We start from the raw sequence: 12125 nt of genomic DNA on the forward strand, positions 1-12125 counted from the left end.
ATTATAGAAAAGGGCATCTCTAGAGAAAGGCTTCTCTAATATTCTATCTAAAATAGTAGCCCAAAGTCTAGGATTTGGTTAATTAGTGCTACCCAAGAGGCAAAGGACTTCAAGATAGGGAGGCTTAATAGCTCTGGTGCAGTGTATGATTTTCACCGAAGGGAAAACAGTTCTGAGCTAAACCAGGGGTGTGTGTGCCAAAAACAAGCTCTCTTCCTCGGGCAGCAGGTAGATAAAGAAGACAATTACTAGGCTAGTAGTGTCTGTGTGAGGGAATGCTTTGCTCCTTCTGGTAACTCAGTTGCCTGCCTGACATCACCACCTCTAGCATGCTCATGGGAATGAATGAGGTCATGACGTGCTAAAAATATAGTGTGAACCATATGTCCCAGTTTGCCAGGGACAATCCCAGTTGAATGCTTGTTGTTCTAGTGTTATTATTAATAGCACGCCCCTTTCACTCTCAGAAGTGTCCCAGTTTCGACGATAAATTATACAGTCACTACTCTAGATATGAAAGACACCCGGGGGGGGGGGGGGGGCGGAGAAACCTTTGGCTACTTCCTATCCCATAATCCTGAACATATACACACAGTTGCTTTGAGTCTTATTATTTTTCCTGCCTTCTCTGTGGAAGTCAGCAAACTGTCCTGACCTGTCTGACACAACTGCCCTCTCACTGTCCCTGGGTTGCATGGTCAAGCCCCGTCAGTCACCCCAAGGGGATGTCCACACACCTCAGTGTCTTCTGTTATAGACAGACCCTAAATCAAAGAGCATGTTTACATCGTTTCCCATTCTTACACTGTTACTATTTTCAATATAATGTCTAATTTAAATGAAAATATGGCCATGTGTCCTAAAATTTTGGACAGAAACAGGGATCATGCGCACTGGGTCTAATTCTGCCTGTGAAAGCTAAAGCTTGGGTGAATGTTTAGTTTCTTCTTTGGAACAAGAGCAAGGACAGAACTACTACACCAGAGCATTCCAAGGGTTAACCAAGAGAAATACCTTTTAATCAACATCACATGGGAGATAACTAACTTGACATAATAGTACCAACAGAAATAGCGAGTTAAATTTCCATAACACAAAAGGTCTATCGTTTGCTTTGCTTTTCATCACTTTTTTTTAAATCATTCTTTAACAAAACTTCTATTTCCGAACCAAGCTTCAAAATGCAAAATCATTAAGTATTTTGTGTCTAAACATAGCAGAAAAATCTCCAAGAAACCGAATAGCTTTTTGCCACTTTTAGAAATTAATCAAAATAGAAACACTTCAGTCAATATTGGGTCAAACAACATTATTATTGATTAAATTACTGCTTTAAGACATTGAGTTTTTTTTCTACTTATAGCTGGAGATTAACTTATTCTTCATACAGAATATGAACAATCAAAATCTATAAATTTTTAATGAATTATATTTTACAAACTCTGTAGCTAAGAAAGAAGTGATATAAAAGTATACCATGAAATAAGTAAAAAGTACTAGGTTATATAATTTTAAGTGAAAAGAGAAGAATACAAAATAATATGTACACTAAGTCTACACTATATAAAATACTGAACTCTAATTGCAAAAGTAAGCAAAACTAGTTATGTCAAGATGGTGGAATTATGAGTATTTTTTAATGTATCTAATATTTCTACATAATCTTTCAAATTAAGATAGAACATTTCCCAAACCGGCACACATAAACTGTTTGTTAATAATTTCAGTTAGATGCCCATATGCAGAATATATATGCTGCTGGCCCCGGGGTTTGAACTTCTGCTGAGGTCTGGTAACCTAACCCAGTATAAATTCAGGAAGGATTTCATCCCCACTGCTGTAGGGGACTGCCTTCAGCCTCTCACTGGTAAGACCATATACAGCCATCTGGGTTGCTGTATATACAGCCATCTGGTATGAAAAGTTCCTATGTAGAACCCAGGCAGAAAAGGGCGCAGGACTTCCTGGCTATGACCAATTTCAAAGCAGAGACCTTGAAACATCAAGCTTGGAACCGCATCCATTTCCTAAGACATTTAATGAGTCTATGAGCTATCAATATTTATCAGAGAAACACAGCAGACTTCTGGGTATTTAAAAATATTAAAGAGTAGGTGATTTCACAATGGTCTTCAAAATGGGTCTTGAATAAATTTAGAGGAGTCTGAATTTTAAATGGGACCCAAAGATATGACTAATCTTTTGAAATCAGCAAGGCGTACCATGTCTGAGAGCAAGAGTTTCCAGTTTCCTATGCAGCAGGGGTCTCTCTGTACTAAGACCAAAGTAATTCAGGCTAATTTCACAATGGGGGTGTTCAAAAGAGATTTGCAAATGCATTTCGATGTTTCTTTCAAGAAACTGATTTGGAAGAAAAAGAACATTCAGGTGAGGCCTTTTGCTTTGATTAGAGTAATCAACGTTTGAAACATATTTGCATTTCACAATGTAGTATTTTACATCAGGAGTTCAGCTTCCACTTTGAGGGGGTGGGGGAATAACCTATAATTAATTTAAACATCTCTTTAACCCATTAGTGTACTTTAACAATAAAAAGGTAACCAAAGCACAATAAATGAATTTCTCCACTGCAGTCAGCCAGAGATAATCTTGATCTCATTTCTGAGTACCCGGGTTTAGATTCAAAGAAAGGCACTGATATGGTGACAATGTGCTAGGCACTTGTATCTCAGCTTCCCTCTGGCATTAACCTATAATTCTGAACAGCATGACAAATGGAGGTTAAAAGCCTCTCCAAGACATTGAAATAGTATTCTGTTATTTGCTTCTTTAAAAAATATTCACCTTTTTAATATAAAAGTTTAGTGTAAATTATACATTGCTTTTATACTTTAAAAAACCCACGCAAACAAACTGACCCCCAAAGCATTTCAGATAAGTAGATAAGATTTAGCAATAGAATAGGAAGGCAATTTGAACCATAAGACATCCTCTACTAACAAAGAACTGTGACCTTGAAACTGATCAAAATGATTTTGGATATTTTTTCCTTCTCTCTCTGTGACTCTCTTTTCCCTTCTTCCCTCCTTCCCTCTTTCCCTCCCTCCCTCCCTCCCTCCCTCCCTCCCTCCCTCCCTCCCTCCCTCCCTCCCTCCCTTCCTTCCTTCCTTCCTTCCTTCCTTCCTTCCATCCCTCCTTCCAATTAAAAATTAGTTTTACTGTGAATTACAGCTTTACAAATTCAGTTCCTACTTGAGCATAGAAAAATGGATCTATTGATACCTTAAATTTGGAAATGGGGTAAAGTTTTGTTTCAGAATGGTTGCAAGGGGGACTCTGAGCATGGCTTAGTGATCTTTTCTTTTAGATTCTTTCCCATCTTTGAAACCTTTGCAAGAGTTCCTGAGTTCAGAGGAGATTGCTGATGGCCTGCCCCTCTCTCTTCTGCCCCAAACCCTGCTTCTGGGGCAACTAGTAATCTCCTATGAAAATCTGGGGATGTCAGCAAGTTGAGTGTCTCTGAAGAGGTTAGCCCAGGAAGAAATGTCAGCCAGCTGCACAAGCAACTTTGAATGTGACGGAGCGCTGAGAAACATGTGGAAGTAGAGCAAGGGGGAGTGGGCCAATCATTCACCTGTACGGAGAGGCCGTCCCCCAGGAGAAATAATCGGTGGGTCTTGGAGCAGGACGAGGTACAATGGGCTGCTCCACGGCAGTCACGTCTCCTGAGTAGGATTTGAGGAGGGAAGCGTTTTTATTGGCCAGCATGGCTCTCTCGTTCCTGCGGAATTTGGCTCTTCGGTTCTGAAACCACACCTGGAAGATGGTTGGGAAGAGAGAAGGGCACAGGAGGGGGATGGGAAAAAAGAAAAGGAGGTTATACCAAAGAAGTCCTGGTTGATTCTACCAGACAATGCCTTCCAAAGGAAGATGCAGGGGAGATATGGACTTCTCCTGAGAACAGTAGAAACATGCTGTAATCTTCCTGAGATGAGCCATGTCAGAGGGCTCTTAAGAGTAAAGACTTATAAGGAGACCCTGAGATACTTCACTAATCAGGATTCCAGAAGTAAGACCGTGACTAACCCATGAGATAGCAAAATTTGGTTATAATCCCTGTTGTACTTACAATCTAGAGAGAAAAAAGAAAATCTCATTAGACGTCTGCCACAGAGACAATGACATTTTTTAAGTGCCTTCAAAATGTAAAAATCCGTCTGCTTTCATAATGCTTATTGGCTTTATAAAAGAAAATTCATCTTCCCTTGAAGTGGGCCCAACAATAAGCTTTAAGAAGGAGATGGTTTATGGGAAATGCAGGGAACAGCAGTGAAGAGTGAAGATACAGCAGAGAACAGCCATGGAAGGGTGTGTTCAACCTCATGGGACAGAAGAGACTAACCTAGGACACAGACTCCCTCTGAGGGACACAGACTCCCACTGAGGGGTAAGGGGGCTGAAGATTTGTAAACCATCATTTTGGTTATTAATGTTCCAGCGCCTCTGACATGCTGAACACAGGCAGGGAAGCTTCCTGAACTTCTAGAGAGAAACTTGTAAACAGAAATAAAGGTACTGAAGGGTGGAAGTTGAATGGAATACATTCAATTGTAGGGTTAGATGGAGATGGCTGGTGCTGGCAGCATCATAATCAACCTATCATTTATTAAGTGCTACCAGGGCTAGGAATTTATAGAAGCACATTGCATACATAGTTTCTGGTTATCACGACAATTCCATATATTAGGCTTTATTATTTCTATTTCAGAGTTGAAGAAATAGGTTCAATGAGATGAAGCCAAATGGCTGTTAACTCAATGACATCTGACTCATGATCCTTCAACTCTCTGGATGGCCATGGGATTTTATTCATTCATTTACTCATTCAAGAGATCTTTATGGAGTGCCTGTTGTGTTGCAGACTCTGTGCTTAATATTGGGACAGAGATGAGACTTAAGCAGCCCACAGTCTATTAAAAGAAGGCAGACATGGAAATTTGAAATACTACAAAATAAGTTTTAGGTGCAATTATAGAAATGCATGACAAGAAATGGGAGAAAGAAATTCTATGGTGTAAATTGGAACATTTGTAAAATTCTAGGGAGCAACCTTCACATAAACTACTGTGGGATGGGTGCCCAGTGGAAGGCCTGGGTTGAAGTCAAGGCAGAATCTGCACACAGACTGGCTCTACAGACTCCTAGCTCTTTTGCTTCACTGTGCCCTTCAACATTGCTAATAGAGCTATCATTTTAAAATGCACATACAATTGTACTAATGCCCTGCTGATACCATCCACTGATTCCCTATCACTTGCAGAATCAAATAAAAATAAAGACTGTTCAGGAATGACCTCTTTGTCCACCAATCTGGCTGCACCCTACACAGCTTGGATCATATGCACTGGCCCCTATTTTTCCAACTCCTAGCTCAGATTCAAATCTATTGATATATTCAGTTATTTCCTACCTAAGTCTGTTCACACCCAATATTCCCTCTGCCTGTGACATTCCTCCCCTTTGTCCAGGTGTCAAAAGACATACTTTCAAGATTCGACTTTAACATCACCTCCTTTGTGAGATGTCATGAAAAGAACATGACTTTAACATCTTACAGAGTTGGATAAAATATTGGCTATGAGGTGTTAAAGACTTGTCCTTGGATATTTATTTAATTTCTCTGATCCTTTGTCACTCAAATCAAATGAGCATAATGATACCTACTCACAGGGTCATTGTGACAGTTGGCACAGTTTCAGTGCTGAATATATGTGAATTCTTGCTCCTTTTGTCCCTGGCAGATTTGATCATTCCTTCCTCTGTTCTGTCATTAAGTCTTTGGTTTTATTGCTTTTTTAATAATAATTTTTAAAATATATATTTATTGATTTTTTTAGAGAAAGAGAGGAAGGGAGGAGAGAGATAAACATTGATGTGAGAGCAAAACATTGATCAGCTACCTCCTGCGTGCCCCCTACTGGGAATCCAGCCTGCAACCTGGGCATGTGCCCTGACCAGGAATCAAACCAGCAATTTTTCAATGCATAGGATGATGCTTAACCAACTGAGCCACACAGCTAGGGCTTAATCCCTAATTCTTGAATATTTCTTTAGTGTGAGCATTATCTTACTACATTGTAACAGTATGGTGTACACATCTGTTTTGTCTACCCCTAGTCTGTAATATCCTGAAGGGAGGCCATTGTCTTAGTCATTCCCAGAAACCCATAAACAGTTCCAAGAGCATAATAGGTGTTTGATAAATGTTTAAAGGGAGGAAAAAGTAGAAGAAAAAAGATGACTTGTGCAAAGATGATAAGATATGGCTTCCATCCAAGAAAACTTCACAGTCTAGTAGGGGAAGTTGGCTCACATACAATTCAATATAATACATGTCATGTTGTGATACATGCTGTACTTATAAAGAAGACCAGAGTCAGAAGGGCGTGGTTTAGAGGGAAAGGGTAAGACTTCCTGGAGGAAGAATAAAGTCGTGGAGAGAGAATTCTGGCCTGCTGGCACAAGGAATGTTCACAGTTCCAAAAGCCATTAGAATATAGTCAGGTGAGAGAGGAAGAAGATAAGGCAGTTTCTACATAGAAGAAAGACATTTAATTATGGTTTTGATGGGGCAAAATAGCTCCCAACTCAAAAATTGTCTCCCCCACCCCCACCCCCATTTCCAGCATTGCTCTGACCAGGTTTCTTTATATAAAATTGAGATCAGCACAGTAAAAGTGGCACGTTCTGATACTGTGGGTTAAGCACTCTACATGGACGTGCTCTGAGACAGGAGGACTGGGCTTACCTGCACTCTGGCTTCAGTGAGGTTCACCCTGCGGGCGAGGTCTTCTCGCACAAAAGCATCAGGGTAGTGGGTCCGCTCAAAGACGCGCTCCAGAGCCTGCAGCTGGCTGCTGTTGAAGGTGGTCCGGTTCCTCCGCTGCTTTCTCTTTTTCTTTTCCTCTGAGTTCAGCTGATCATCTGGAAGTGAAGACATTAATGATAAGAAGCGAAAGTCATGTTGAGGAGGGATGGGGTTCCCCCTTTATATTTTTTCTCTGTTTATCTACAGTGAGCTATTGTTTCCTTTGCTCACTGCTTTACCAAGGTGCTAGAGCCAAATGCCACCCATAGGTGCTCATTAATATCCTGTGCCCAGAACCCCAGCAGTTCTGATGCTTGGTTGTTGCTTTGAAATCTGAGACCAAATCTGAGCTGTCACAGGGATACTTGTTGCATGCTCTGGGAAGCCTGTTTTGTCAAAGAGGCTAAAGGAAATTTTTACTGGCGTCCATGTTCTCTAGACTTCTGTAGAGCTGGAGGAGGAAGAGTAGATGGCTTTAGACCTTATTTATATCAGACAACATTGTTTTCATTCATATAGTTTCACAACCAAGGAGACCAACTATCCCCTTGGTCTTTCTCCTCAACATACCCACCTAATCACAAATGCAATATTATAAAGTAAACTGATAAGAGGGGTTTATTTTTACCGTATGTTCTCCTGGAAACAGCTAGTGATTCCTGATTGCTTTGCTCAAGGCTCTGTGTCGTTGCTGAGGCCTCAGCCTAGAGCAGAACTATTGCTCACAGGACCATCCACCTAAGTTAACACTGCCCAATTCCCTCCTTGGTTTTCTCTGAGTTCCCCCAAAAGTATACTGGCAAGCTGATCACCCAGCCGTCTACAGTAGGCAGAGAGTCATGTGCTCCTGTCTTGCCACCACTCCTCAGCCCAGGAACGATGGATGTGTGTACTGAGCAGAAAACCAGCTGTGCTAGCACCCCATCAAGACGTCACCCGAGACCCACGCCACTGCCACGTCTGTGAAGCAGAGACCTACAGCGTGAGCTGCTGAAGCTGAAGTCCCTTGCTGGGCCTGATGAATTGAACATCCATATCCAAAAGCTCTCTACCTCCAAAGAGATTGACTCAAAGAGAAATATGAGGGCGAGAGAGGATAGAGAGACAGGAGAGCTTGGCTACTTGCTTCACTTTCTACAGGAAGGAGCTCTTAACTATTTTTCCAACATGTAAAGTCTCCTGATCTTCTCTGATAGCATACGATACACTCAATAAGACTACCAGTTCCAATGATCATGTCCTAAGGACACCTACCTGAGCTCTAATATTATCCTTATTACAAATCTAGGGAATGTTCTAGATGTGGGTGCACATTCAAAGTGTAGCTCAAATCCAGCAGCTGCTCTCTCAGGTTTCTCAGTGCCTAACAACTGAGGCTTCCAAGTCCTTCTCATCAGAGACTTCTTCCTCATGCAGGCTGCCTTATCAGCAATACCCTTCGAACTTAGAAGAGAGAAGGCACATTTCTTAAAGTATCTAAATGTAGCTTGTTGAATTTGTTTTCAGGGAAAATTGGAGACTTTTCTTGTCTTTACACACTGTTCTGTAGAAAAAACAACCACCTGTATGATCTCAACCACTTTCCTCCGGGTAGGAAGCCCTGATAGTCATTCTCTCAACTTCATAGTTGGTCTGGCCCACCACCTCTGTAGTATTTGTTTTTTAAAAAATATTTTTTATTTATTTTAGAGCAGAAGTGGGAGGGAGAGAGAGTGATAGAAACACCAATGATGAGAGTCATTGATTGGCTGCCTCCTGCACAACCCCTACTGGGGAGTAAGCCTGCAACTTGGGCATGTGCCCTAAGTGGGAATCAAACCCATGACCTCTTGGTTCATAGATTGATGTTCAACCCCTGAGTAACACCGGCTGGGCATCCGGTACTATTAAACCTCTTGGAGCTCTGCTTCCAAGTCACCACTGTGACACTTAATAACAAACAGATTGGTGGCATCTTGAGAATGGAAGCAATTTAGTGATCATAATTTCTGGGATCCCTCAAGTTCTGGAATATTCTAACCAGTATCCCAGTTATACCACTGTTTAGTTATAAGCAAAATTCATTTACAACAATGTCAACACTAGAATGCAAGGATCAAACACCTGTGAGCAGTTAGTTGCATTGCATTTGTATTCTTCCTACTTGCATATTTGGAGTCATTCCTATTTTCCCCATTCTCTTTCCCAAATTTCTTTGTATACAGTTCTATATGTCCTATACTTTAGGTCTTTCTACGTCATCCAGGCCTTTATGACAACACCACAACCTGCATTTCATGTTCTCATAAAACAGAAGTCTGCAAAAAATCCTTAGCCTCCATACCTACCCCAGACTGAGACCAGACCAGAGGCTATTGTTTTTAATCATATAGAGGGAATCCTTAATAATGCCAAAGACATTATCTGTTTTCTTTCCTCCAGGAAAAAAAAAATGCTTCTCCAATATAACCACAAAGTCTCAACCTTTGTGCTGTTGTGCAAGCTTGTTTTTTTCTTGACTGCCAAACTGTGATCGATAACAAGAGTATTTTATGTTTTGTTATTAGTTCTACAACCTGCTACAGAATCCTTGGTAGTTCTTTGTCATCTTCCACTGTTCACTCAAATCCCACTGACTGTCCACCATCAACCACCAGGTCCCCTGGCGTGGGAGCCAGGGAAATGGAGAATTAGAGTTTCTGACAGAGAGTAAATAGCTATGATAACCTGAGACCATTCCAGCAAAAATTTCCCAGCGAACATTCTTGTTGTTTTTAACAAATGAAAACACCAGTCCAGATCATGTCGAAGGTGAGAAAAGACACACGAATGACAGGGGTCCAGGGAGTCTGGGTCTGGCAAATGTCCTTCAAAGTGTGTGGATAATAGAAAGAGACAGTGAGGGGGCAACAGGGACAGCTTGAGTGGCAGCCCTTGGCTCGTCTGTCTTTGCTCAAGATTCACAAAGTACGAGTCCCCATTTTCCCCCATGCACACGCAAGCACAGGATCCAGCACAGTCTCTGCAGCAGTGTGAGAGGAAATATAAACACTGTAGAGGTTTAAGAACGAGGGCATTGGCTCGACTGGTATTGGCTCAGTGGTTGAGCGTTGACCCAGCTATCAGGTCACTGGTTCTATTCCTGGTTATCAGGGCGCATGCCTGGGTTGCCAGCTCGATCCCCAGTAGGAGGTGTGCAGGAGGCAGCCAATCGATGAGGTCCTCTCTCATCAATATTTCTGTCTTTCTATTCCTCTCCCTTCCCCTCTCTCTAAAAATCACTAAAAACATATTAACAAAAGAAAAGAAAGAATGGGGACATTGGAAGGACCTGTGATAAGTCTATCAGATTCTAAACTGAACATAAGGGAGATAATGTTTTTATCATTACTGGAAGATCATCTTGCTTATGAAAACAGCTACAGTGAAGGTTGATTTTGAAATATGTATTCAAGGATATTGGCATCTAATCAGGATGCATCTCATTCCTTAGAATTTGGAAATGGGTAAGATTCACTGAGCTGCAGAATAACCAAAGGGGACATGGATGCATATTTACCAAAATCATGCTTCAAATCCAGTGCGTTTACAGGTTTTATGGATGATTATGTATGTTATGGATGACAACTAATTGCAAGCATGAAGTTATCAACAAGTTTTCAGATAAAAATAAGCCAAAATGACCCTCATAAAATATTAGCACCAAATGAAACCGGAGAAGTTGTCTAATTCAGTCCTATTATTTGGTAAATGAGGTGAATAACACCTAGAAGAATAATATGACTTGCCCCAAATAACAATCCAGTTGTGGCTGAGCCAGGACTCCTAATGCTACTCCATTCTCAAGAGCAGATGACAAGTGTGTGCTGTGCATGAGAGAAGCAAGGGAATGTTAGAGATATAAACAAACAAACAAACAAACAAAAACCACAACCTTGGAAAAACTTTATGAGAAAGACAGGTTTTCCATCATCTATAATAATAAAAGTGTAATATGCTAATTAGACTGGACAGCCCTACAACCTTCTAGACGACCTTCCAGACAACCTTCCGAATGAAGCCGGAGCTGTGAGGGCTGAGCCCCTGGCACGAATTTCATGCATCGGGTCTCTAGTAGTTATATAAAGAGGGTCTAAAAAAGAGGGTCCATGTGTATCACATGTTGTCATTTCTATCAGAATAGCCATTAAAAAATTCAACCATTTTCTTTCTTCCCCCACTGAAAACATAGGACACATCTGTAATACTTTCAACAATAAAGATGCATTTAAAAAAAATAAAAGCCCTGACCCAACTAAAAAATAAAAATAAAAGCTAAAAAATGCAACCATTCTCATCTAGAATAGCTACTTTGATCCAGATGTTCTTGAATTTTCCTTTTCAGTGGCCTCCACAAGTCCTTGCTACATAAATTAAATATGTGCAAGGTTATTTCATCACAGTAGTACACCCTATCTTCTCCACACACCCACAATTGCACTTTTTTTCATTTTAGGACCCAGTTCAAAATCTGTTTGCTATGACACATCTGAAATCTTACCTCCTCTATAAAACTTCACTGATAAGTCCATTCTCTAAATTCCTATATATATTTTAGTATAGAATCAAGTACTTGGTTAAAATTATGGTTCACTTCTTTGTATCACCTCAGGTATTTCTATAGAAAAGAAATAGGGTGTCTAGCTAAGTTAAATGACAATAAAACGTGAAGGAGTTATGATAGTATTGTGGTATAGAAGCTGTCCCAGAAAATCAGAATCTTGGTGATTCATTTGAATAATTTTTTTAATTCTAGGTATTCTTTTTTTAAAAAAATGCATAGCAAATAACTGGACTAACATTATCTTTCTCTGTAGATAGTTTTACCTTGGGGGTGGGGGATACCTTTTACCATTTTTCTTTTTCAAACAGGTTAGTCATCAGATCTAGAGATGGGTGAAACTGTGGTGGTTCGGATCCCTTTGGAAATGCAGGAATTGGCCCTTCATTTTTATTCCTCAATAGAAAAGCAGTCCTCAGTCAAGGATGGGTTGAAGCAAATAGACACACACATAGAAAGAGTTATTTTTCGGTTGGTCAGAGTGTTAGCATAAGTGCCAAGCACTTCTCCAGGAAAGAAGCCCTAAGTCCCAAGTAGGATGCCCCTGGTGCATTTGATTACAAGTTCAAGAGAGCACTAGCTCTGACCTTGGTTCTAGCATGAAATTCACTCTGGACTCCCCATGGGGCTGTCAGAGTTGGTGGAGAAGACAGCGGGAAGGGCCATCCTCAGGACTGAGGACCAGGCAGCAAGCCAGGATGCCCTACTCAGAAAGGC

The 12125-nt window shown here is 40.8% G+C and overlaps 1 protein-coding gene across 3 annotated transcripts in view; it reads right to left on the reverse strand.

Annotated features, from left to right (window-relative positions):
* PRRX1 (paired related homeobox 1) overlaps window positions 1-12125 on the reverse strand; it is an 84708-nt gene that overhangs the window by 25625 nt on the left and 46958 nt on the right. For all 3 annotated transcript variants that reach the window (XM_045583233.1, XM_036442118.2, XM_036442119.2), the window contains exons 2-3: window positions 6770-6945; window positions 3596-3777 (exon numbers count right to left, since the gene is read on the reverse strand). In XM_045583233.1, the coding sequence (XP_045439189.1) occupies window positions 3596-3777; window positions 6770-6945 (358 nt within the window). The remainder of the gene's footprint in view (window positions 1-3595; window positions 3778-6769; window positions 6946-12125) is intronic.

Source organism: Pipistrellus kuhlii, unplaced genomic scaffold (assembly GCF_014108245.1).
Source record: "Pipistrellus kuhlii isolate mPipKuh1 unplaced genomic scaffold, mPipKuh1.p scaffold_m20_p_18, whole genome shotgun sequence".
Taxonomy (NCBI): domain Eukaryota; kingdom Metazoa; phylum Chordata; class Mammalia; order Chiroptera; family Vespertilionidae; genus Pipistrellus; species Pipistrellus kuhlii.